The 26,616-nt window shown below is 29.9% G+C and overlaps 3 protein-coding genes and 2 long non-coding RNA genes across 9 annotated transcripts in view; 3 read left to right on the top strand and 2 right to left on the bottom strand.

The window, feature by feature from the left end:
* The window catches only part of LOC110119574, a 52,206-nt gene extending 48,120 nt beyond the window's left edge, over positions 1 to 4,086 (top strand). For all 3 annotated transcript variants that reach the window (XR_007225111.1, XR_002308046.2, XR_002308045.2), the window contains exons 2-3: positions 1,654 to 1,813; positions 2,403 to 4,086. This is a non-coding gene — a long non-coding RNA (uncharacterized LOC110119574). The remainder of the gene's footprint in view (positions 1 to 1,653; positions 1,814 to 2,402) is intronic.
* A 6,053-nt stretch (positions 4,087 to 10,139) lies between these two features.
* LOC100648641 (peroxisomal multifunctional enzyme type 2) lies at positions 10,140 to 14,765 on the bottom strand. The gene is made up of 16 exons (XM_003397600.4): positions 14,408 to 14,765; positions 14,189 to 14,326; positions 13,527 to 13,679; positions 13,178 to 13,450; positions 12,990 to 13,106; positions 12,575 to 12,705; positions 12,432 to 12,494; positions 12,299 to 12,359; positions 12,026 to 12,189; positions 11,839 to 11,962; positions 11,583 to 11,758; positions 11,339 to 11,515; positions 11,085 to 11,202; positions 10,785 to 10,982; positions 10,616 to 10,713; positions 10,140 to 10,509 (listed from the first exon to the last, which is right to left on the bottom strand). Exons 1-16 carry the CDS (start codon positions 14,469 to 14,471, stop codon positions 10,390 to 10,392), a joined length of 2,175 nt encoding a protein of 724 aa, XP_003397648.3. The 5' UTR covers positions 14,472 to 14,765; the 3' UTR covers positions 10,140 to 10,389.
* On the top strand, positions 11,137 to 11,565 carry LOC125385630. The gene is made up of 2 exons (XR_007225109.1): positions 11,137 to 11,278; positions 11,347 to 11,565. It is a non-coding gene; the product is annotated as an uncharacterized LOC125385630 (long non-coding RNA).
* Positions 14,766 to 15,442: 677 nt separating the features above from the next.
* On the bottom strand, positions 15,443 to 17,216 carry LOC100648754 (protein lin-7 homolog C). Of its 3 annotated transcripts, none has more exons than XM_003397601.4 (6): positions 17,059 to 17,216; positions 16,926 to 16,964; positions 16,642 to 16,683; positions 16,282 to 16,394; positions 15,945 to 16,190; positions 15,443 to 15,853 (listed from the first exon to the last, which is right to left on the bottom strand). In XM_003397601.4, the coding sequence occupies exons 2-6, from the start codon at positions 16,960 to 16,962 to the stop codon at positions 15,695 to 15,697; spliced, it is 597 nt and encodes a 198-aa protein (XP_003397649.1). In that variant the 5' UTR covers positions 16,963 to 16,964; positions 17,059 to 17,216; the 3' UTR covers positions 15,443 to 15,694. The 3 variants fall into 3 exon arrangements, with proteins under 3 accessions (XP_003397649.1, XP_003397650.1, XP_020719977.1); XM_003397602.4 differs by having other exon boundaries at positions 16,926 to 16,982; positions 17,059 to 17,191; XM_020864318.2 differs by having other exon boundaries at positions 17,055 to 17,184.
* A 253-nt stretch (positions 17,217 to 17,469) lies between these two features.
* On the top strand, positions 17,470 to 22,943 carry LOC100648945 (claspin). The gene is made up of 7 exons (XM_012311841.3): positions 17,470 to 18,533; positions 18,613 to 18,774; positions 18,877 to 19,082; positions 19,171 to 21,752; positions 21,841 to 21,974; positions 22,050 to 22,262; positions 22,337 to 22,943. Exons 1-7 carry the CDS (start codon positions 17,853 to 17,855, stop codon positions 22,496 to 22,498), a joined length of 4,140 nt encoding a protein of 1,379 aa, XP_012167231.3. The 5' UTR covers positions 17,470 to 17,852; the 3' UTR covers positions 22,499 to 22,943.
* The last annotated feature ends 3,673 nt before the right edge of the window (positions 22,944 to 26,616 follow it).

The raw sequence follows: 26,616 nt of genomic DNA, 5'->3' as shown, positions 1-26,616 counted from the left end.
TGTTCTTTATCATGGCCTGCTGTGCTTTCGATTTAATAATTTTCAATGGAACGAGATGAATAACCATTAAAATAAATTTTAAAACGTCGGAAGATATTTCATTTTCTATGTAATTAAATTGGTAATTACTTCTTTGAATTGGGACAATTAAAATCCTTCGTTTGTGTAGTTACTTGGTATCGTTTCTATGGAATAAATTGTCGATTTTTAAATGAAAAATCAGTGAATTGTCGCGAGTTAGCGAATTTTCGCGAACTAACGAATTTTCACGAAAGGATCAGATGAATGGATATATTGCTAATGTCTAAAATCGGAGGATAGGCAAACATAGACGAATCAATGGCACACGATCATTGAGAGTCAGAAGCTAAGCTTTCGTGGATGAATTGGTGCTTGAACATCATTAGAACCACTGAGGAAGTCGTGGATAAACTAAACTAGTGCAACATGATCATTGAAAGCTATTTGGTTAAAGGATTGTAGATCTAGTAATCTGCTATCCGGTGATATCTTCACATCTTAAATAGTAAAAGTGTATCGATGTGAAATATTCATCAATTAAACTGCCAAGACATTAAAGTCTCGAACACGATAAACCACAGTTTTCATTTTTCAGCAATCTGAAAACTCACACGTTATCAGTCGATCCTATGTTATTAATTTTTTCCCATTTGATTTTGTAACTAAATATCTGTTTTCCTATTCTTTCTTCATAATTTAGAAAATCATAAAACTTCGTTAATCTATCAGCTATTTAAAAGAAAAGCTTCCAATCCTTGAGCTTAATAACTTCTTCCTATTTTCAACGTTTATATTAAAATATGTTCCTTCCTAGTTATAAAGTGATATAAAAATAAGAAAGTCAACAAAAATGTATTTTTCCTTGCGATTTTCATACATTTATGTAATTATTGTACTGTATATGTATAAATGAAACTTAAGCTTACTAAGTATTGGAATTAAGATTTCTATCAGAGTAAAGACTGATCCCGAAAGCATTTCAGATCCCAAATATGCTTGATGCACAAAGCATGCAGCCATTTGGTATGAGTTAATCCTTTCTAGAAAGGGTATTAACCCAAACACACAATTCATTTCCATAAAGCGATTGTATGTACGTAATATAATATTAACCTATATCAATTTATATCTCTCGTAATGTCAATAAATATCCACTCCATAGTCTCAGAAATATACATACACAAGCCTGATTTTGATATAAAATTTTATTAATTAATACTATATTTGCAAAGAAGAGGAAACCTTTTATCCCAGCAAAATATACTCAATTCATTGCTTTTCATTTTTATTCCCTACATGACTAAATCTCCGCTATATTTTGTAATAAAAGAGTAATACACATTTATCTCGTCCAAAATTCGCCGACTAAAAATGAATAGAGATTAATCAAACAATGTCTTTCAATATACGAGGGAATCATTACAATTTTTTCGAAAATGGAGATCTCTTCCAATATCGACCGTTGTGTCGTATGAATTTTCCACTTTGCTTTCATGTTCAAATATTTTACATTAGCTTTTTGTACGAGTGTTTTGCATCGTTCTTTCGTGAATTCTTTTACATCGTTCTGGAAAATTTCATTCTATGAAAATGTTGTAAATCGTAATTAATATGTTGTATTAATTTTCACAGGTTTATTACTGCTCCACTTGGTGTTGTCAGAATTGACGTAACTCCAAACTGAACTAGAGTAGGGTCAGTGCATAACATCCATCACCACTGCGAGGCAGTTCGTAAATTTACTTCAACCAGAAATTCCGCCTTTCAGTTTCACCGGTTCTGCCTCCTTCACGTATGTTTTTTAACATACTGTCAACCATGTATATAGTTCTACAATCTACCGTGTATTTTCCACTGCATTACCCATATTAAATAATACTATTACTCTACTTCTACGTTTCATCTAATTTATTAAGTAATACTAATAATGATTTTTATACAAATATTCAGATATAGAAAGATACAAGATATAAACAACGCTCTCTTTATGTTAGAGTGCAATTTCTAATATAATTACGTATATTAAATAGATAAACAAATGTTAAACAATTATACATTTGTTTAACGAAGACTAATGATATTCTGTCATATGATTTATGTCATTTCTTTATTTAACGATCTATAGAAAAAGAAGTCAGTGCCTCTGACTAAATATAATCAGATATTTTAAAAATTCTCGTTGTTCTATCGCATTTAAGAAAAGAATTTATTTGCGAGTCGAAATTTAGGAATTAATTTTTTTCATCCAAAACTTGGAAATTTTTTAAGAAAGTCGACTTAGAAATTCTATTTAAACGTGAATTTCTTTATTTCTTAAATGAATACATATTAAACATTCCACGTAAGTATGACTTCCTTTCTCTTTATCCGGATAATTCCAGGAGAGAATTCGCAGAATACATTCACCAAGCGACGAAGAAGGCCAATGACGATAATTCTTGGATCATAATTCCATTTGAGTCGGAAAAGATTCGTGACGGAGAACGGGACACCGCAATTGCGGGGCTGACGGCGATGTTCGAGGAACGAGGAGGGAATTTCCTGTTGTTCCTGCTTCATTCCTGCGAACGAAGGGGATTTAATTAGTCGAAAAGCTAGCTACCAGTGTCACGTGCATTCGAACGTACGTTGATACCGTGTCGCTAGGACGACACTAAAAGCGAGAAACGAACGAAATGAGGAATAAAGATGTGACGATAGAAATACTGCGTTTGAGAAAAGAGAGAGAGAGAAAGGTAAAGGATGGGATAGGAGAAACAAAGGTACGCGAAAAAAATTGCAGATTTAGAGGAAAAAGGAAAGAGAAGGAGGATGATAAAAGAAGAAAAGAAAGGTACAAATGCGATGGATTTGGCTCGTTAGAAATAGTGAATTTTCTTCGAATTAAAATGAAAATTTTCTCTTGTATACGTTACCCAAAAGAGTTTCTGTAACAAATTAAATTTTTTGTTATTCAGAGACACTTTGATCGCCAGAAATTAGTTCAACAGATATACGCTACAAAAGTAATGAATTTTATTTCTTACAATAAATAATATAGGATCATTCTGTTCAAGTCAGATGATCTATTAATTAATACGCATCAATAGCAATATTTTGACATCGACTCCTCTTTCATTGTTTAATCAATTGTTAATATATATAAATAATTAAATATACATAATATTTAATACTAGCGATTCGTTAATTTTCAGGTATAGCTTTCAATATTTCCTAAAATCAATATTTCCCGAAAGCCCTTTAATGTGACCAATTCTTTAATAAAACCAATGATTAAAGGTTGATTATTTTGAAAACACGGTCTAAAATGAAAATTTATTTGAAAATGATCAAACTTGTGCATAAAAGTAGAGTAGATAAAACATAATTAAGGTGGATGTCCAATTACTGCAACTTCCATGTAGTGCATCGAGAATCTGGGCTATCGGTATTATATGATATATAATTATTAATTGCATCGTTATACGATACAATTATCAATTGCATAACAAATAATATGAGCTAATTGGCTGCGTTCGCGGTTACGTGTATACAGTTACACAATTTATTAAATTATTATCAATTATTATCAACAACCTTATTTCACCAACGCCATACCAAGAATACAGTTATGTATCCTTAAAATTAATTAGTCAAACTTGTACAAACATTACACCATATTACGCTATAATACATATACAATAGAACGGAGTATAGTATTAATTGAGGAGAAAATGTAATGATTTTTCGGAAACAACCTTTATCCAACCTTTATCCAAAACTTACTCACTAACGTGATTTAATTAAATAATTCTTATACATAATAAATAATACTTTGTTAAAAAAATGAAAATGTATCGGACAAAAATAAAAGATGCTAGAGTAATCTTTCATCGTTCTAGAAAAAGACAAAAATATAGCCAAGGGTCATTTTTGTTACGAGCCCTTAAATCGTAATATACGAGCAGATTCAGTGGTTACGATAATAGGATTTCCCAGGGCTCGCCAAGGTAACCTCAAATTCGTCGATTTTTCCCATAGTCGTTATGTCTTCGCCGGGCATTTATAGCGTTGAGTGTGCGCCAGAATCTACTCGTTTGCGGTGTGGCGCGTGAAGAGAACCGGAAACCGTGGTTTCACGACGAACACGTATGCGCTGCGAGCCTGTATACGCGTGCAATAATTCACCGATCCGTAATAACGAGTTGGTAACTGGCTAATGAATAACCGGTGAAAATTAAACAGCTCGCAAATCGAGTTTCGAGTTTCCGCACGGATCTGTGGAACAACGGTCGCGATCTGTTACACACTTCTCCAACTGTGCTAATTGCGCGGTCATTGTAAAGGGAAGAAACGAAAACATCGAGCGCTACTTTCGATGGTTGCTTCATAATTCGTTGTTCATTGCATGGTGAACAATTACTGGTAGGTTAATTAAGGAATTTTCCAGAATTTTCGTTTTGACTAATGCGTCCAGAAAGTGGGGAAATTTAGACAGAATGTTTAGTAACAGATGATTGCAATTTAAATAGAGCACCTATGAGCCAAAATCAGACGAAAATGTAGAATAATTAGATAGTGTTTGATATTTTCTCTACTTATTTATTAATATTTCAAAATTAACCAAAGTATCCTTGAGTGTATGTAACCAAAGTAACCTCGTGTATGACGTGCATAACCTAGCCAAAAGACTGCGACGCACTCTGATGGAGGATATGAAAGTTGGTCACTATACATAGTATATAGTGAGTATAATAGTTATTTATTTTAATCTATAATCAATTTCTTTCATAAATTTATTAATTCGTTCTGTTCTTAACCCCTTCCCGTACTTTATCGAGTCAGACTCGCGATGAAGATTTTGGCTCAAACATGAATATCGCGAGTTTCATGTTTAGGCCAAAATCTTCATCGTGAGTCTGACTCGATAAAGTACGGGAAGGGGTTAATTCGTTATTGCAATAGAGATCATCTAAGAATTTCTGTCCCACCCTGTATCAGTTTAGTAAGCCAGTAAACGTCACTTTCTGAATAAAACTTACTGGTGGTGTATGTACATAAGCCTTTCATACATATCAATGGACGTGTGAAAGCGTATACAGGATAGGGCGATAATCGTAATACAACCGAGCAAGGGTAATTAAAAAAATAAGAAAAACATACAAAATAAGAAAAAGATTTGCTATAACATTTTTTCATCTGAGGCTTTGTTTTCGAGTAAATCGACTTTGAATATTTGATACGTATACTAAAATTTCGTTAATTCCGAAATGAGCAAGGACGAATAATCGACAGAGTTTAAGCTACGTTTGAAAATAAATGTATTGTATTGTAAATATAATTACATGTAAAATAAATGTAACTACATTTAAAAAATAATAATGTAGAATACATATTTTCATAATGCTTCATTTTCGAGAGAAAAAATTTAAAAAATGCACCACGCATACACATCAGGCTAGTTCGTTTTCAATTAAACACGTTTAAACGTTATTTTCTCGAAAATGAAGCCTTCAACGGGAACATTTTATTTTACATTTCTGTATAATGACCTACTGCTTGTTGCATATTTATAGATAACCTGTACTTAGTCAAGTTAAAGTATACTTAACAAATTTTCAAACTCGATTTTCTCAGGAACGGAGCGTTACATGGAAAAATTTTATTCCATATTTTCCACTCATCTTTTCACGTAAAATAATTTCCTGTTCGACTGTACTATGATTACCCCCCCCCCTTCCACCGTGTATGTAAACCTTTATATACATATACAAAAAAATATTTGCATACCATTGTATCTATTATTGGATTTATGTTGCATATATTTATATAGTATATATATAATTATATAATAATAATAATTATTATTATATATATAATATATATAATATATATAATATATATAATAGTATATTATATAGTTGCATACATTTTGGATAAGAATTCAAATACTATATGATTCAAGCTACAAAGATGATCCAAAATTAAATGATGGTAAATTATACAATATTACTTATCGATGACAGAAAAGCACAGATCACTTGGCTGGTGTAATGATAAGGTGTGTTATGTTTAAATATCGACTATGTTCGCTAGACCGAAAGACTAACACGATTTGGACACGATCGCGAGTTCTGGCAGCTAGATTAGCAGATATGCTGTGCAAATATCCACCTAATTATGTGCTACACTATGATCGTACGATACTATACTCGTTTCCCTCTTGCAAAATGTGTCCATTCGCTCTTCGTGCACATGGCTTATGGTTTAAACAAACGAACAAAATTGGGGAGAGCTATACTGTGGAGTAAAAGTGTAATACTTCTATAGTGTATCTGTGAGTCACGAGTACAGATAATTCTTTTATTTTACTAACAATAAAATCGGATATATATATCGAATCCAATTTGTAATATAAAATAATTCAATTTATTAATATATTAATTTGTAATATAAAGATATTTACAATTATATTTGTATGGCTCATAAAAATTGTAATTGTCTTTTCTTACAAAATAACACATGCATAATTCATAGTACAACGGGTATTGTAAAACGGATTATAAACTTCTAAATTTTAGCTATAAACTTAATCGCTTTAAAATATTGACCTACATAAAATGAATGAATACTCGTAAATCCAATTTGATAAAAATCGGATATAAGAAATTATTGATAATATTATTGTCTAAAAAGAGATATTGGATGTATATATTCGATTATACATTCGAATCAATTTTATATGTTCTATCTATCTATAAAAGAATTACTACGACATAAAATATTATATCCAAATTAAAACTTTTTATCGAAATTTATTTAATTGTAGGCAGCGTTAAAGAAGATAATGAACATATAACACATGCAAATTTTTTCAAATTTAAGCTTGAAATATCTTTTAAAAAATATGATTCTATTTAAAAAATTAGAGCTAATCTTCAGTTTTATAAAACACATCCACTTCTATACACACACATATATATATATGCGCCACATGATCATTTAAAACCATCTTCTTTTGTCTTCTTTTCTCTGGCATAAAGTTTCTAGTAACTTTTTTCTAGCTTCTATCTTTCCAAAGCTATAGCATGGCCTAGTTATGTGTATACAGAATTCGGTAAGAAATTGTACGTGAGAATACATTATGTTGCTGTGCAGTGTGTACCTACATACATATTATCTGTACCTCTGCAGATATGTCGCATTATGCACATACCTTACATCCGATTATATGTACAGATATAGGATATGCAGTGGTTGCTGAGTTTAGATAAACCAATGCATTGATTGAATATGCTCGTAAATTCTCTATACCATGAATATTAGTATGTATCTAAATATATTTTGTAAATTTCCTACCAATATATGTTAGGAAGTACATATAGCAATTCTTTTTCGACTTTAATAACAATTTACATTTAACAATCACAATTTAGAAAAATCTTCTCTATAATTTAAGTAGAGCAGATTAAACTCTTCATATATAATGATTCCAATCTTCACGCAAACTCATTTCATAAATTAACTTCAGCTAACTAAAAAATAAGATTAACTAATATAAATAAACCTAGATTTATATGCGAATAACAAAAATAATAATTAACACGATTACGGTTTCTGCTTTGTGGCTAATAATATTTGTGAATATATATATTTACGTTCGTCGTTTCAACCGACTTCTTTCCCTCAATATTATATGATCTTAAAAAGAAAGTCTTAAGCTAAAGCTAGAAAAGTACGATCACGTAATAATTCTGAAACCAATATGTATCAATTAAGAATCTCAATCTTCTTACTGTACCCTACTGTACTTAAAAGGATGTCATGACAAATATCTCCAGCAGATTTAAATTATTAGGTACTAGAATATTATGCAGTAAACGCATTAATTGTAAATTTATGATTCTTCATACATATATATGGAAAGCATCTTTTCTCAACTTTTAAAGGGAATGTCCTAAATTATAATTTTCCTCCTTAAAATGTTCAAAACAAACAGCTCCTGCTTCTTGTGAGCTATAATTTTAATAAATTCAGTGCCTCAATCAGGCTACTTTCTTTTCTTCAATATTTTTAGGTAAACTAAAAAATAAATATTATATTTTCCTTGTTTTATTCAAGCTTAAACGTCAACATTATCAATTCCAGATTGTCTAATATTATCTATTTGATAATAAAGCATCATATATAACAAATTGTTGCCTACTTTTGTTGATTAAGTATGTATTTGTAAGGACTTTTTCATGCAACGAAATAATGTATTATCAGATACTAGTATTTATTGCTATGTAGCATAACCTGCCTTGAACTTTAGACTGCTAACCACTGTCGGGATAGTAGAAATCGTATTAGAAGTTGTATTTCTATGAATTACTCGGAGTTGAACCACTAGCATGTGTTTCGGCGTATTATAGACCTCTGGTAGCAGAGTGGGAAGGTCGGCACTACATAAATACTTAACGGTATCTAATATAATTCAATTCAAAACAATGAAAAGAAACATGTCCTCAATTGTCTTCTCAATTAATTTAGAAACATTTTGTCACAACAAACAAAATGTGTATAATTGATATTTTGGAAATAACGTAATATTTTTTCTCAATTCATGGTGATAATTTTGTACAGAGCGATGTCTTCGCTTACTTTGAGTAAATTAAAAAAAGTACCGATAGAAAAGATTGATAAACAACGAAAAAAAATTAATCGGTTTGATGGATTAACGGAAGAAGAAGTGAAAAAGTATACTTTGCCAGATTATTTGGAAATGAATTTAGATATAGTTTTCGTCGGTATAAACCCAAGTTTAATGGCAGCCCATCGTGGTAGATATTACGCTGGTCCAGGTAACCATTTTTATAAACTTTTGCATGAATCAAGACTAACATCTCGATGCTTAAGTTACGAAGAAGATCATAAGCTTCTTCAATTTAGAATTGGTTTAACAAACATAGTAGCTCGAGCTACAAAGTCTTCTGCTGATTTAAAGCGTACAGAAATCAAAGAGGGTTCTAAAATTGTAGAAGAAAAATTAAAATTTTATAAGCCAAAGATTGCTGTTTTCAATGGCAAATGTATCTATGAAGTATTTGCTAATAAAACAGATAATTTCAATTTTGGATTGCAACCAGAAAAAGTTGATGAAACTGCAATTTGGGTTACCCCATCAAGTAGTGCGCGTTGTGCAAATTTTCCAAGAATGACAGACAAATTACATTTCTTTACTTCCTTAAAAAAATATTTGCAGTTCTTAAAAGGAGAAATCAAAGATATTGATATGAAAGAATTCTTGTTCGAAGGAAAATGCAAACAGTTTATTCCACAAACGTCAAAAATGTGGCGGCGAAAAAATATGTCTACATTCCTACATGGAGGAAGAATTGCTAATAAAGATACAATATGTCTAGATACATCTGATGAAAATGTAGCAATAGCACATAGTACAGAATTCATTGTAAAGAAACTTGAATCTGATAAAAGTGATAAAACTGATAAAATACTTGATACAAATGAATCTGATTCATCTCAAAATTTTGAGGCATGTATTTCTCAAGATATTGTAAAAACATTTTTTGAAAATGATAGATCTTCACAAAAAGAACAATCAGTAACTGTAAAGAACGTAAAAATCAAACAACCCAACAATCAAGCTATGACCAGTGATATAAAAAAATCTAAACACCAAACAAGCAGGAAAGAGAAAAAGACTGTTAAAAGATTTCCTAACAAACCAGTTAGAAGTAAAGATCTTGAAAATAACACTAATGATTTTATAAATTTGATAAAACAAAGACTAATAGGAAAACTAAACAATTTTGATGAATAGATTGAACGTGTTTTAACTTGTAACATTTGTTATTAGTAGCATACAATTTAATTATAATATAATTTAATATTAGAATAATTCAATAAAAATAGAAATAGGATACAAATGTATAATATCTCTTGGCATGGAAGATTGCATCTTTATATTTTATATTTTTATATTTATGTTTTGTATAAAATTGAAATTGTGGCAATGATAAAATTTTAGGTAATAAAACTTATCATTATAAAGATATTGAAGATATTATTCTTTACATAAATTTACAGAATATTTTTCTTTTTCAATTATTAATCTTGGAAATAATCAAAATTCAGAATAATATGTAATTTTAGTTTATTCAAAATTGAATATACAAATACATATAATCTTTTGGAATATGCAATATAAAACAGGTTTATTAATATTTATACTGTATTTTATACCAAACCATATGTATAACTCAGCTTCAAAGCGAATAAAAATTCGTATAAAAATACTTAATAACAAAGACAATTATATATATATATATATATATCTCAATATAATAACAAATATATCGTAATACTAATTAACCAATTATATTAATATTACAATTTTGACCTACTAGCTTGTATGAGTGCTGTTAATTTTTGAGTGAGCATGATATTTCCAGTGATTTTTATCTTCCCTCGCATGAACGCCATTTGTGGAGTTAATTTACCTAAAGCCTATAAACAAAGTAATTCATATATAGTAATTGAAGTGTATTATCATGAATTGTTTATTATATTTATTATATTAATATTATATTATTATAAAGAAACATATATTTACTATTTGCATCATGTCCGCATCCTCAAGAGTTAATGTTGCATCAGACTTCCCTGATTTTGGATTTCCTCTATATACCTCACCTTTTTTCATATCCAAAGCTTTGGAACAATGAGGAAAAATTAAAAATAAAATTCAGAAAGTATTAATTAACACAAACAAATGTACTTACTCCATGTTGCTTGAGGCTTTCCTTTCACCAAAATGTGATAAAGAAATATTCCATTGATTTTCTTTACCTGTTCTGGATTTGCTTTTGCGTATTCATCCATCATCTTAAATAATACATCACTTTCAAGAGATTCGTTGCCAGATAAACGATTCATTATTGGTTGCATTGATACCGTGCGTTTCAAATCAACATATCCACCTGCAATCGAAGAATTCAAAGCTTAATACATGTAGTAATTATACATACTTAATAATTATATTCCATAAATTATATCACCAAATATACAAATATGTAACTTACCTGTTAAAACGGGTAGATTCCCTTCTACAGTAGATGTTTGGAAATGTATTCTATTTCCTTCTTGCCACATATTTGTTTGCAATGTTTGTCCAGGAACTACTGGTTTCACGAAGCGCGTCTGCAATGTGTATCAAGGATACGAATTTACATAAAATATTTATTTATTTAACAATAAGAAGAAGCAAAAAGAACCAGTAAGTTATTGCACATTTAGTGCATCATAGCATTGATTGTATAACTATTGATCAACCAACCTTTACAGCCTTAAATAAGTTTTGATCACCGTTAGCATAAGTTTGAAGAACATGACGAACAGAAAATCCAAGAGAACATAATCCATGTAAGATTGGTTGTTTGAAACCAGCCATCATTGATACATTTAAATCGATATGCAAGGGGTTTCTGTCACCACTTAATCTGTATAATGCAGCCTGTAAATTGGAATATGATATTTTAATAAAGATTAGTAGATATATCAAAATTATAATTACCTTTTACCTGATCATGACTTGTTTGTTGAGTAACTGATGCATCTGGTTGTCGATTAGGAGCATCGATAGTTGGTATAATTTTTGAAGATGATCGTTTTCCTTGAAAACCTCCAGCTCCTGCTATAAATAATATCATTTGTCCCGTAGATAATTTATCTCCATTGCTAGTATCAAATGTTTCATCTGCAAAAATAAATCAAATTTAGTTAATTTCATTTTACATAGAACAAAATATTATTTGTGAAAATGACGAATTAGCATACTTTGCAGCACAAATACAGCACCCTTTCCCTTATCCAATACATCCACAACTTTGAGACGTGTTTCGACCGTAGCTTCCGTTGGTAATTCTTTATGAATTTCGATATATTGCTCCCCATGCAATAACTGAAATTATAATAAATCCATAAAGATACTAATATCCCAAAAATATTATATAAAATAAATTACCTTCATTGGATTTAGTTCAACATTTGGTAAAGATTTTTCTAACATGGAGATATCCGTGGCGGACATTGCATCAAACGTAGTATAAAATGTAGGAAATACAGCAAAATTGCTGTCATTTTCGTACAAATAACGGAAGTCAGCTGGTATCTTAACAGAGGCACCAACTAAAGCACATTTTAATTTTGTGATTATGATTGCCAAAAAATAATGAGTAATGATTAATGATAATTAACAATTAATGTAATTATAATTAAAATTGAATAATAATTATACCTCCTAATGCATATAATATAATGTCCCGGTAATTATAAGTATGTCTAAGGACGCCACTGTCCTAAGAAAGAAAAATTCAAAATAAGATATAATAATATTTAACTTCCAGTTACAAGATAATTGTTTTAACTACCTCTGATCCAGCATTTCCAGATTTCATTGTATCAACTGCAACCATAAATTGTCCTGTTACTTCCTGCAAAATGTAGCAATGTAAAAATATCACAAAACAACCATTAAAAAATAAACTTTTTATAAAATGGAAAAAATATGTACTTCAAGAGAATCAAAATGTTTAGCAGCTGACATATCGGTAACAGCCGACCATTTCTTTTCGACATCTTCGGGAGTGACATCGCTAGATAAATCTTGCCTTAATGTTGATCCTGATGAACGAATTACATGGCCTAGAAGTACATATTAATATATCAACTTATTTGTAATTAATAAAGTTCTGAAATAAAGTACTAAAGTAACTACAAATTTTTTATTATTTATTCTTTTCATGATCTTCATATCTTTTTCATTAAAAATATTCATATAAATTAAATATCTCAATTTTAACACACTAGTCACTCTGTTGTTTGTACATCTTCAGTTTTCTTTCATAAAACACAAAAATAGGTATGAGGGCTACATTGGCATCACTATAGTAGTGAATACATTAAAAACTAGTTAAATCTATACTTACATTTTCCTGCCCAACCTAATGCAGATTCAATAATAGAGCCATTTTCCATACATTTTTCATGACACAGCCAAACAACTACAGGGGCTATTAATTCAGGTTTTAATTGTTCAAAGAACTCTAGAAAATAAATAACAGTAATATTAATACATTGAGATATAATGTGATATATGTAATGTCAAGTATTTCACCTGGTGGTAAAATATCTTCTGTTAAACGAGAACCAGCTGTTGGTATTATTACATTTGTATGGATGTTTCTCTTTCTACCTTCAATAGCTAATGTATTACTCAAACCAATAAGACCCATTTTTGCTGCACTATAATTGGCTTGACCAAAGTTTCCATACAAACCACTGTTGCTTGCTGTCATGATGAATCTGCCATAATTTTGTTTAACAAAATAAGGCCAAGCAGCTTGAGTGACTTTAAATGCTCCTTTTAGATGAACACTTTGTACCAAATCTGAAATTAGATATAAATAATTGTAGTTGCAATCTGGAGAAGTAGAAATTAAAGTAATAATATATATCACACATACCCCAATCAGCCTCTGACATTTTAGCAAAAGATCTATCCCTTAAAATTCCAGCATTATTAACAACTACATCTATTCGTCCAAATGTATCAATAGCTGTTTTTACAATTTTTGCCCCATCAAGAACAGAATCATAATTGGCCACTGCTTTTCCACCTATTTACAACATCAACACAAATAATAGTTCGTTCATCAAAGTTATCTAATATATGTTGAAATCTTTTATCAACTGCGATTAAAAGGAGAAGTTATACAATAAGGAGAAAAATGACAAGATTATAAGATATTAATACTTCCTGTCACAACAATACATAATAGGATAAACTTTCATTTCAAAATTACAATTTTAAGATATGCAGATTTATATTAATAATTTACAAAATTGTATTGAAATATTTATAATAAAAATCTATATCAAGAAATAGATATACACACTAGATTGTGAATATATACATTTTAATTTAAGAATATTAAAATCTACAGAATGCATACAACACATAAAAATACATAAAAATTTATAATATTGTAGATGAAAGAAATTCAGGTTCCATTTTTTAATTATGTTCATAGAAATATAAAACTGCATTTAGTTCATCCGCAATCTACTCATACAATTATGAATAGATAATTAAAAGTACTCAAATAAATTCTGAATGTATTGTTACCATTCTTTCTAATTTCATTGACAACTGAGTCTGCACTTTTTGTACTCTTTCCATCACCGTGTCTACTTCCTCCTAAATCATTTACGACGACACTCGCACCCTTTGAAGCAAAAAGTAAGGCGTATGCACGGCCCAAACCTAAGGACAAATTAAAATATCGCAAAATAATATTGTATATAAGCAAACTAATCTCTAAAAATGGAAAACAAGAATAATTACCTGCTCCAGCTCCGGTTACAATAACTACACGGTCAACAAAACGTAATTCTTCTGATTGTTTCATTATGCTAGCTCAAAATTATTTAAATGCTTAAAGTAAACTAGCAAATGATAACTTTATATATAAATTTGTTCCTTCGTAATGAAACAGCAGAATTGAAAGTAGTTCAAAGTTCGTTGATATTTAAGATACATACATCACAGTATACACACCGTTCTCCAGATCGTAAAATATAAAGTCCAATATATATTATCAAGTAATTAAAACCTCTCGTTTCTCTGTATTATCATACATATATGTATGAAAATATACTGTATATTGTGTGTAAATATACTGTATGTGTGTGTGTATGTATGTATATATGTATGTATGTATGTATGTATGTATGTATATATGTATATTTATAAGACCCGGTACACACGAGTGACACTTTGACACTACACTCTCACTGCGTTTTGCGCCATATAATATCTGCCTTTGATGCTTTTAACTTGTAAAACAACAAAAAATATATAACGCAACGTCAAAAAATCATTTGTCTGTACTGGGTTCTATTCTTAATAGAAAAACAAGGAAAGCATATGGTCGTGGGATCGCGTGATAAAATGTCGTTCGTGCGCATTCAGCCTTAATGCATATAATCTAATTTTTTGAATGTTACATTTTTTTAATTAAATGTCTATGACTACTAAAACAAAAAATTGCGTAAGACTTATCTGAGATTGATATTGATCTTATCTAACACGCAATAATGTAAGAAAAAGGTGAAATATAAAATTGTACTTCTATATTTCCAATATTTTTAATAGCATTCACTATTTCTAATATATTTAATAATAGCATATAGTATGTAAAATATTATCTAATATTAAATAAAATTATTAGGTTTATTTTTTATTTGTTCTGTAATAGTTATATAACTTCTTCAGAACCTTTAAGATTATAATACAAAAAGTGGGTATTTTATAAATAAAAGAATTATATCTCGTCGTTTTACTTTCATAGCAAATAAATAAAAAAGAAAAAAAAACAGATTTCATTTTATTTTTCAAGTTTATTTCTTAAAACTATATAACATTCATACACAATATCTTTTTAAAACATATGAAGCAGTGATAGTTGCAATAATTGTAAAGTATTATTAAAATTAAGTCTCATAAATGTCGTGAAAGTCATTGCTTAAATAACTTCATAGTGTACATACGAGTAATGAAGTAAACATTTAAATGATATCAATATGTATATGGTCATTGAAAAAAAGTAATGAAATATAACAACTTCTGTTTTTATTGCATATGCTGACGCCTACGTGCAGCCCTTTGTTTGTCAAATCGTAATTCCATTTCCTCCAGAACACGCGGAGTATATCGCACGACTAATTTCACAGAATTCTGTGCTTGTTTTAACAGTTCTACTGCTTTTTCGTGGTTTTCTCCTTCCACACACTGAAAATGTTGTACATTTAATATAGGAAATTAACTATTTGTGTATTAAATTACATAAAGGTACAAAACAAATCACAAAAGTGATACTAACCACTCCATTCACTGAGAGAAGCTGATCGCCGCGTTTTAAGCCACCATGACGATCAGCAACACCACCAGGGATAATTCGTGAAATATAAATTGGCGAATTTTGCTCTTTGCCGCCCATTACATTAAAACCAAGACCTTCCTCGGTTTTTGGTAATTCCACCACTCGTGGATGTGCATGACCCTCACTTGCTGCAAAAGCAGCAACTGTTGCTTTTGCTGTAGCTGATGCACGAACATCCTGAGATCCCTACAATTATTAATACCAGTATTAAATTTAAATTTTCTGGAGAAAAATCTATTATTAATTATATAGTCACTAATAACTAAATATATTGTACCTGAATATCCACTGTTTCATATACATGTTCGTATACTTCACGAACAGCACTAAGAAAATCACTTTGCAAAACTTTCTGTAAGGCAGCTAATTTTGTTGCAGGTACCTCGCCGCCTAAAAGATTTGTGTAGTTAACATACATATACATATTAAAATTACAATTACTAAATGAACATTTATTACAAAGTAAAATGACGTACATGATCTACATAAGAAAGTAAATTAAACCAAGAACAATATGAAGGAACCAATATGAGGACCTACATCAATAAGGTAATTTTTGCAATAATATTTGCAAGAATATAACATATAGCGGTCTCATCCTTTATTTTTTGTTACTAAAATACACTTAATCAATTACCTTTTTGTAATTTGTCTAGTAATTCAATAGATCTTTTAACATCTGTAAATAAAAATAAAATATTTGATTATAGTTCAAATTAATCTAGTTTTGTCATCTTAATCTGTATATTTATTATTTCTCATTTTATATTTTATATTCTAAAGCGAGTATATTTCATCAAGATTATTTAAATTTGAAATAGTCATCATGTACTAAGCCCAGTTTCTATCTGTTGAAAATTACACATATTATTTAAATAAATGTATATATTTATTTAAACAACTGTACATGAAAAAATTTACCATTTGCTAAAGTGAGGGGTTCGCCCATCGTAACCATGTCTGAAAATAAATAAAAATCTTAAAAGATACCTTATACGACAGTTATATTTCATTATTGTTGAAAGATATACTGTAAATAATTTAGACAACCTACAGATACAGTATTTGCTTCAACTCTAATCGTAACGTAGTCACAAACTATCATAAAAATACGTCAACAATTTGATCTATCGACTATTGACCAACTATAGTCAGCCAAGAATCCACGGTATCTTGAAAGGTATTTAAATGTTTTTTCGTGATTATCTAGTAACTTACAACATTAAAATAATTCCCTACCAAGAAATAGTGAATTTGCGAATATAGATGAATCTTGTGATTTCCTTAAATATTAATTATTATTAAAATATTTACTAAATATAACTCATTTTATTTAAATAAATTTCGAAAGATGATAGATACATCAATGTAATGTGTAATACTATCCGAATAAAAGGATAAAAAGAGCTAGTACAAAAAACAAAATTCCTGAATGACAAACAACATTGCTGCCATCTGGGACTGGTAATTTAAGATGAAACATCGAATTTAGCTTAGCTCTTTCGCGCCCAATTTGTTGACCATAATAAGTAGAACCAATAGAACCAGTTAGTAATTGTGTTTTGTAATAAGCTGTAAATAATTTTAATATATTTTATTCTTGTAAATTTGAGGATGAGGAAAATAATCTCTTTCTCTCTCTCTTTCTCTCTCCTAACTAAATAATAACAAAGAATTATATCTTTAGAGGAACAATTTAAAAAGGATGACAGCTATTGCATTGTGATTTAATAATTTTACTATAGGTAGTGATTCATATGTTAAATACAAAATTGTCATTATAATAAAAGCTAGTAAAGAAAAGTACAAAAGTTTTAAGAATATAATAAGAAATTAGGAATTTGAACAATGAGTGAAAATGAGGATTTGGATAACAACAATGAATGTCATGTACAACTTGAATTTAGAGAATCTGAAATTACTGAACAATCAGAACAGTACACAGAAGAACAGAAAAATAAATGTTCGGAAATGAAAAACTGTTCTGATATTGAAAAAGAAAATATATTTAATGAAACTTTAAGAGAAGAAAATGAAGAACATGCTCACAAAAATGATAAACATGAAAATGAAACTAATTACTCTGAGAGTAATGTTGACAATAGTGACTTTATATTAAATAAATTTGTAAAAGAAAAAGATTGTGAGTCAGAGCAAAAAAATGATGAACCCAAAAGTCAAGTTAATAATAATTCTGACATCGATACTGATATGCTTAATAGAAGCATAAAAGATACAGATAAAACACCTGACCAAAAAGATGATAAACTTAAAAACAACAATATTCATAGTAGATTATTCAGCATAATAGATAGTGACTCAGAAGAAGAAAATATATTTACTTCTAAATCCAAGAAAAAAAATGTTATAGATGATGAAGATGAAATTTCTAATTCTAAGCATGACAATATGTCCACAAAGAATTTAAATAAAAGCAGTACTATGAAACTCATTGACAGTGATTCTGATGATACATCTAATACTATTCATGTTATTGGTACTGAAAAAACTACTTCAAATAGGATAAAGGTTGTAAATAATATGAGTAATAATTATAACAAATATATAATTCAATTATTAAGTAATTATTTAATCACATGTTCCACAGATGAAAAGCAGGCTTCAAGATCTAGTAGATTTAGAATCAGATGAAGAAAGAGAAGAATCAGACGAAGAAAGAGAAGAATTAAACGAACCATCAAGTTCTGTAAAACAAAGTAAAACAACTGAAAAATATAAAAAAAAAGATCCTAAACTTAAACTAAGGAAGGTAAGTTGTTGAAAGGTTTTAGTGATTAAATTGTGTATATATAAAATCTTACTCTGCACATGTTAGACAGTTATAATTAGTACAAATAATATTGTATTGAAGGTTTCATTAAGAGCTTCTAAAGAAGAAGCTATGAAACAAATACAAAGTGAAACTCAACGTTTAATACGAGAAACAGAAATTTCATTACCATATCATAATCCAAAACAACGAACAATACAAGAATTTCTAGAAAGAAGGAAGGTAATTTCATCTTTTCCAGTACCTACAGCGGCATCTAAACTGAAAGAGTTTTCTGGTATTGTTAGGTAAGCATTTCTAAAATTTAATATTGAATATTATTATGTTTTCATTGAACATAATAATGAAGATAATGAAAATATTTTTATCAAACAGTGAAATTTTGAAGGAAAAAGAGAAAGAAGCAGAAACATTTTATAAATCTTCTGATTCAGAAGAAGAGAATACAGAAAATAATAAAGAAAACGCAGATAAAGGGCATATAAACATACAATGTGCAGAAGATGTTAAAAAAGATAATGTTTCAAGAAAGTTATTTGATGATAATTTATCTACTACAAACAATAATGAAGAAGAAGATAATACAAACACAATGGAAGGAAAGAAAGAAACTTTAGCAGAAGCAGAAAACATTGAATGTAATAAGATAATAGCAAGTAATGGAACAGAAAATAATGCAACTAATTCAGTACAAACAATAGAAACACATTGTAAATCTAGTATAGAGGATAAGACTGAAGCAAAAATTTCAGAAACAGTTACAAATGAAAAAACAGATGGTTTATTACAAAAAGATATAAGTCAAAATGAGCACAATGGAAAAAGTATATGCATTGATAATGATGAACATAGTTTAGAAATTCTAAATAATAATGCAAAAATTGCAAAAGATCCTTCTGGAATAACTATGAATGAATCTGATGAATATGATGAATATGATTTTCCACCGCTTAACTTGGATGACTTAGATGACTTGGATTCACCAAATAGAATAAAACATTTACAGAATATAAGAAGTTTAAAACCTAAATTACGAGGTATTCCGGGGCAGATTATCGACTTGGCAGATGATATTACGTCAGCTAAGAAAGGAATACATGGTTTGATAAATCGATTTGTAAAAAAGCATTCTAAACCTGATCGACCTGTTAAAAACATATCTAAAATTACAACAGCACAAATAAAAGAAACTCCAAATGGTGGACTATCAATCATTAAAGAAACGCTCCCATATAGATTACCATACATAGAAAATAAAGATCCTAAATTAGAGAAACCTGGTGCAAAATTAATACGCTTAAAAGAAGAATTGAAGCGTAGAATGGCAATAAAACGCAACGAAGAATGGAAACAGAGAGAACAAGAAATGAAAGAACAAGAAATAGAGTGGAACGAATCTCTAAATGAAGAAGATACTTTTAATGAACCATATTCTCCAAATATAGAACCTCATATAAGCGAGGAGGATGACGTAGAAGAAGATGATGTATATACAAAAATAGAAAAAAAGAAAAAGAAAAAAAGTGCCTTTATAGAAGATGAAGCTGAAGTCAGTGAGGATGAAATAAACGATAGCGATGAAATCGAAGATGAGGATGAGGATGAAGATGAACATGAAGTACAAGAAAGTTCGGAGGAAGATGAAAAATCTGAAAGACTTGATTCAGAAAATGAAAATGAGAATAGTACTTGTGATAGCAATGATGTACCTGCAAAATATAAAACATTTAAGAGGATTGTAAAACCAGTAGAAGATGATTCAAAATCTTCGATTATTGAGAATGATAAAAATAGTAAAGAACAACCAACTTCTTTTTCTCAAATTAAATTAGATGATATGTTTGGTAAAAGCATTAAAGAAAATGAGTTAAGCAATAATGAAAGTATTCCAGTATCTCAAGTACATGTAGGAAGTGATCAAAAATATCAAATAAACCAAACACCACAATCTAAAAGCAACTCCTTTGATTTCATTTCTCCTATAACACAATTAACTGCATTAAATGTACACTTGGAGGAAGACAAAGAGTTAACAACAGAAGAGAAATTGTTGTTTATTGATCCTACTTTGACAGAAGTTATACAAACTCCAGAATCGCCTCAAATAAAACGAGGCGTGTCACAAAAGAAGTTATTTGCCGTTCAAGGTGATGTACTGGATGAAGAACTCATGGAAATCTCTTCAGGTAAATTTCCAGAAGATAAGATTCAATTGAATTTTGCAAAAGAACCTAATGTGAGCGAATCACAATTATTAGAATTATGTTCGGGAACATTTAGTTCTCAATCAAATAATGATAAAGAGTCAATTGATATCACACACAGAATACTTCAGAGTACACAAGCACTTCATGAAAAAGATTCATTAACCACTGAAACAGATGAAAAAAATAGTCAACACTTAAGGAAGGAAACACCATCTTGGAACAAGTTACGTATTTTATCTTCTGATGAAGATGATTCAGTTGAAGAAGAAATGAAGATGCGATTGAAAAAAGTTAGGAAGTTAAATGTATCTGATGACGAAGATGAAAACAGTTCTGCAGTAAGCAGTAATAATGAAGAAGAAGAAGAAGAAGAAGAAGAAGATGATGATGATGATAATGATGAAAAATTTGTAGATTATGACTCAGAGGAAAACGAAGTCGTTGTACCAAAGAAAGAAATAAGACAATATGCAGCTAAATTCTTAGAAGAAGAAGCCGAGCTTAGTGAAAGTGATTATGATGTATCTGCAGACGAAGATGAACAAGATCTGGATAAATTGGAATTAGAAGATGGAGACAATGAGGAAATAGATGAAACACAAGTTAAGAATCAATTAGGAAAACTTCATATGAAACAAATGTTGGATGAAGATAAAAAAGAAGTAAGAATGCTTCAAGAGATGCTATTTGAGGATGGAGATCTGTTCAGTGAAAGCACACGCGAGAGGAAATTTAGATGGAGAAATATAGGTATCTAAAAAATCTAAATCCATCTTTATGTCTTTGCATCAATTTATATCAATGATAGTAATTATTAGCCTTCTATTCTTTCTTTCAGGTAAGCAAGATGACAACAATGACGTTCAACTATTAGAAGGTAAAGATGGTTGGGTTGACGTATCTGATGACGAAGATCAAGAAAAGTGGCGTAAGATAAGATTCGAAAGAGAGGCGTTTTTGGCAGCAAACGCAGTAAGATAATCAAATTATAAAATTTATGATCATTTAGAATCGTATCTTCTTATTTGATATATTGTCAATTTGCAGAAAAATATAGACACCGAAATCGAAAATGAATTAAATAGCAGTCAAATATTTAAATTTGGCTTGAAGATTTTAAAGAAAAGACGAATTAACGAATTAGAAAAAGAAAATACGTTGATAGAAGCACTTGATTCCAAAAGGGAACCAAAAGTATCTCATACTGTTGCGGAAATGTTAAACACTTCAAGATTGGATGGAACATCACGTACGATATATGTAAGTTTTTTAGAAACATGTTCACTGACAACTGGAATACATAGAGCTGATTATAAGTTATATAAATTTTCTAGAATGTCATGCAAAAACGTTCGTTTCTTGCCAGAGGAGAAGAAGCGTTAACGCGTTTAGCTACTTTAGCTAAACGAAATAAAGGACCACTCTCATCAATAAAGGCAAAAAATTTTGTGTTTACAAATATTGATTCGATAAATGATAATGCCTTAAACAAATGAAATCTTAAAAATAGAATTAATAGTTTATTAACTTAATGTTTATTTTTATATATACACATATATGTAACTAATAGATAAGTAATATGCAGACTGTTATAAAAATTTGTATAATTTTATTATATATTTGTTTTTTTTTTCTATATGTATAGACATATTTTTAGAAATAAAGAAATACTTGTTAACTAAAATATTAATTATGTTACGTAATAGTAGACAGGGTAATAGAAATAAGATTAACTGAAGACTGATAAATGTGATGGAATTTCAACAATATTTTTGATAAATAAATAATTACAAATAAACAAATATAATACAATTTTTACAGTAAATCATTAACTAGTTCTCGATACAGGACAAATACTTTCGTTAAGAGAATTTGTTTAATTTGTTTAATTAAAGCATAATTGTTTAATTTGATATTTTAATTGTTTACTACGTCGAAAAAGAAATATATAAAAGTGAAAAAGTTTGACGTTAAAATTGCACATGTCTATATATGTATTTGAAAAAAACATTGCTAAAAAGAGATAGAACAATATATCAAATGTTTGTTTAATGTAATTCAAGCCAATAATGTGCGTCCATGCCTAGGGCAACTTTCTCATACAGCATGAAACATACAGTCTGTTCATCTAAATCGTTTCGTTTCAAAGGGATATTTAGTTGACAACATTGACATTTATTTTACAGTTATTTTAATTTCAGTATCGACGACATATCGATGACATCTATTTAATTTGATTTTTTACCAAAAAATTTTGATCTATGTTTATATTTCTTCATTTTGCCGTATTTTTATTCCAATATTTTGTTTAAATATAAAAAGTATTTGATGTAAAAAAGACATAAATCGATCAAAAGTCCTAAAAATCTGAAATAAAATCCTAATGTTCAATAATACAATCCTGTAAATAATTATGTAGAAATAAATTGAAAATAGAAAGCATAATTGATCACAGCATAAAATGATAAAATACAAATCGTAAACAACTTGGTAGGTAATATTAAATTCAGAGAATCATTTATCATAATTTTCTGTCAAAACTAAAATACCTAATTGAATAATTAACACGTAATATTTCATATCGTCATTATCATTTGCTTCGCAATATAATAATCATGAACATAAATTTATAAATCGGTAACATAGGAATTCATTTCTGTATGACCTTTACAAACTACAATAACTTAATATTAATTGTCCGAATTTACAGTTTTATTTATCGATCTTTTCTATCGAGATTATAAACATTACAAATATTCTAAATAACAAAACATTTCAATATAATACATATTTTCTTATAAATAAAAAATTACAGAACGATTATATTATCATCAGAGAAAACTACCAAACCGCTGAAATGAAAAACCATTTGTAGTTCTCAAAACTACCTTTTCAACTACTACTTTTCTTACAAACAAAATATTACAGAGCAATCATTAGCATCTGAGAAAACCAGTAATTTCTTGAAAAATCCTCGCATTCGTAATCCTGAAAATTCTCCACTTCTTTACTTACCGAGCAGCTACTTAATATTTCCGTTCTTCTCTCTTTAAAAAGGGGCCGTAAAAAACAGCTAAATAAACGGAGGAAGAAAACTAAACGCAAATGAAAAACGAATGAAAAGGAAAATGCACGAGTGACTGCGCTGAAATGGCAGGTGGACTTTTTCCAAAAAGGGAAACAAAGATACTTATATATATTTTAAGCGTGGTATAAAGTAAGCAGGGAAGAAGATCACATATAGAGCCGAACCGCAGAGTAACGGGTGCTGAGCGTCGAAGCAAGAGGCTGGAGGACGTAGTTCGAGGCGAGGCAAGAGCGCTGCACTGAGAACTCGGGATAAGGGTGGCTTGTTGCGTAAGCCGATTACAGCATCACGGCAGTCAGTGGTGCCTCGTGCGGCGGCCTGCTGTTCATGTTGCTATTGGTGCACAGAACGCGGATATGCCGGGCAGAGACATTAAAATCGCATCAAATATGTAGAGCCGTCCTCTCGCCCCTTCCATACCGGCGGATGCGGGAGCCACTCGTCGACATCCGTGCAGGCAAAAAGGTTGCCTGTCCTGGAAGTCGCTTTACTCTCCTTTCCTCTCATTTCCTCTTCCGCCACTCCTTCTCTTTCTTCGTCCCTTCTACACTTTACACGTGTTTTGAGGATACTCGTATATTAGGTTAGGAATACAGTATATGAATTTATGGAAAAAATACTTCAGAAAAGATTTCGTCGATTTTCTTTTGAGAGATTTGAAGTTTTTGTTAATGTAAAGAGAACTGGATGTATATTTTATGAAGTGCGGGTGAATGTTTTAAAAGGTTGTAGAAACTGATTACATATTAAATTTGGATGATTTTGTAGATAGGAAGAATTGGTTGGCTAATGTGATATTAATCTTTTATGGTAATACGTCGAACTGGAATGGTATTGTATTTTATTGCATTCTATTGGTTCCTAACGCGTAAAACATAATATTTTGTATTATATATTAATCGTTCTAAAAGTATGAAGTATGAAGATCTTTGAAAAGTAGTTCATTGAATATGATCATGAAAGTGTTTTTTTGTACAGATTTGGATTAATTACACAATTGGTTGAGTCAGAAATTTATATAGGGTTAATGTACATTACAAGAAGATCGAGCGTAAGGGGAAATATGATTACACAAGATATTTTACTCTTTTCCCTCGTATATAAGTAAAAATAAGAAAAGAATGTTAGATAAACAGAAATTTATGAACGCTTCATTAAAAATGTACATGAGAAACGCGAGTTTTTTGTTAGAGAACGTCATGATAAATTAAGATTCTTTATTACTTGGCAAAGTTGGGCAGATAAAGTGTTTAGGCTAAAAAATAATTGTTAACTTCTACTATGCGGAACGTCTCAGTCTAATGCACGTATTAATTCTTCGATCGAACGTGGCCTCGAATAGCAAAACTTTCTGAAATTCATATCTGAATATTCCAAGATACAAGATAATGACTTTTTAGGTTATCCTTACAACATCGTAAAAATTTTCGGATTTCAACGTCTATTTATATCATCGACATTTATTTAACATAGAACATGTTAGAACGGACCAATTGTGTCTATATAAATTAAATGAACAAAAAGCTTGAATTCTTTTACAAAAATGACGAAACACAGTATATGATCCAAAAGTAAACAGTGTTATAGAAGTGAGTAACGGGAAATGTTGAACTATTATCAAGCAGATTTTCGCGTATAGGGTAACCCATTCCATTCGGGTACCTGTATGTGTGAGCAGAATATGGAGAAGCGAGGTTTTAGCGCTCTGTAATTCGAGTATCGAACGCATCACGGTGTTTTCAGACGTTCATGCATACGTAGTCGGCAGCGGAGAGTGCAACACGTGGTAAAATGTTTCACGGAGTATCAAATAATCATGGCAAATCCGTATCGACCGACTTATTCCACGTTAATACCTATATTTTATGGCTACCGCAAGCGGTATTAGTCCACGCGATGTTTGCACGTAATAATGGATCATTTGCCATTTGTTTTCGTACCTTCAGCCAATAGAATGATTGCGTCCAGCATGAAATTTTGAAACTTATCCCCCCGTGCAAATACGCGATCGATTCGCGTGTTTTCAATGTTTTCATATAAATTTTCATATATGTTTTCATATAAACATTGGCACGAAGAATGATATCGAATGGATGCCGGTTTCCATAGTTTATTCTTAATTAAGTAATATTTAATACTTTGACTGCCACGGTGGTCATTGGTGACCGGAGCGCTTGAACTTCTTACAATCGTAAAAATCGAATGAAAATCGACAGTTAGGGCATTTTGAATATAACCGATAAATAGAAGATACTTTGAAACAAAAAGTGCCCCATTGAACAATTAAACATTTTCATTAGAATATCGATAAAAAAAAAAAAAAAATGAACAAATCTTGCATCTAACGGTGCACCGTGTTAAAACACTTTAAACATAAATGTGGCTCATCAATACAATCTGGACAATAGGTTGGTCACCTTTTTGGTCCGATTCTTAGCAATTTTTGATCCTAACTGTTTAACATTTTTGTTGAGAATTTTGGATCCGAAATAATGGTATAGGAATACTAAATTTACACTTAGAATT

Source organism: Bombus terrestris, chromosome 9 (genome assembly GCF_910591885.1).
Source record: "Bombus terrestris chromosome 9, iyBomTerr1.2, whole genome shotgun sequence".
NCBI lineage: Eukaryota > Metazoa > Arthropoda > Insecta > Hymenoptera > Apidae > Bombus > Bombus terrestris.
Note: the sequence above shows the minus strand (reverse complement) of the source record. Positions and strands in the feature narration are given on the sequence as shown.

Excerpts from the sequence above, each read along its gene's own strand:
- LOC100648754 (XM_020864318.2), bottom strand. The coding sequence starts at position 17,109 with ATGATAGTTTGTGACTACGTTACGATTAGAGTTGAAGCAAATACTGTA. Across the intron at positions 16,684-16,925 it reads ACCCCTCACTTTAGCAAATG|ATGTTAAAAGATCTATTGAA; the intron begins GTAAATTTTTTC and ends TTTTATTTACAG. Across the intron at positions 16,395-16,641 it reads ACTAGACAAATTACAAAAAG|GCGGCGAGGTACCTGCAACA; the intron begins GTAATTGATTAA and ends CAAATCTTTTAG.
- LOC100648945 (XM_012311841.3), top strand. The coding sequence starts at position 17,853 with ATGAGTGAAAATGAGGATTTGGATAACAACAATGAATGTCATGTACAA. Across the intron at positions 18,775-18,876 it reads CTAAACTTAAACTAAGGAAG|GTTTCATTAAGAGCTTCTAA; the intron begins GTAAGTTGTTGA and ends ATTGTATTGAAG. Across the intron at positions 21,753-21,840 it reads ATTTAGATGGAGAAATATAG|GTAAGCAAGATGACAACAAT; the intron begins GTATCTAAAAAA and ends TCTTTCTTTCAG.
- LOC100648641 (XM_003397600.4), bottom strand. The coding sequence starts at position 14,471 with ATGAAACAATCAGAAGAATTACGTTTTGTTGACCGTGTAGTTATTGTA. Across the intron at positions 13,451-13,526 it reads AATGTCAGAGGCTGATTGGG|ATTTGGTACAAAGTGTTCAT; the intron begins GTATGTGTGATA and ends ATCTAATTTCAG. Across the intron at positions 12,495-12,574 it reads AACATTTTGATTCTCTTGAA|GAAGTAACAGGACAATTTAT; the intron begins GTACATATTTTT and ends TACATTTTGCAG.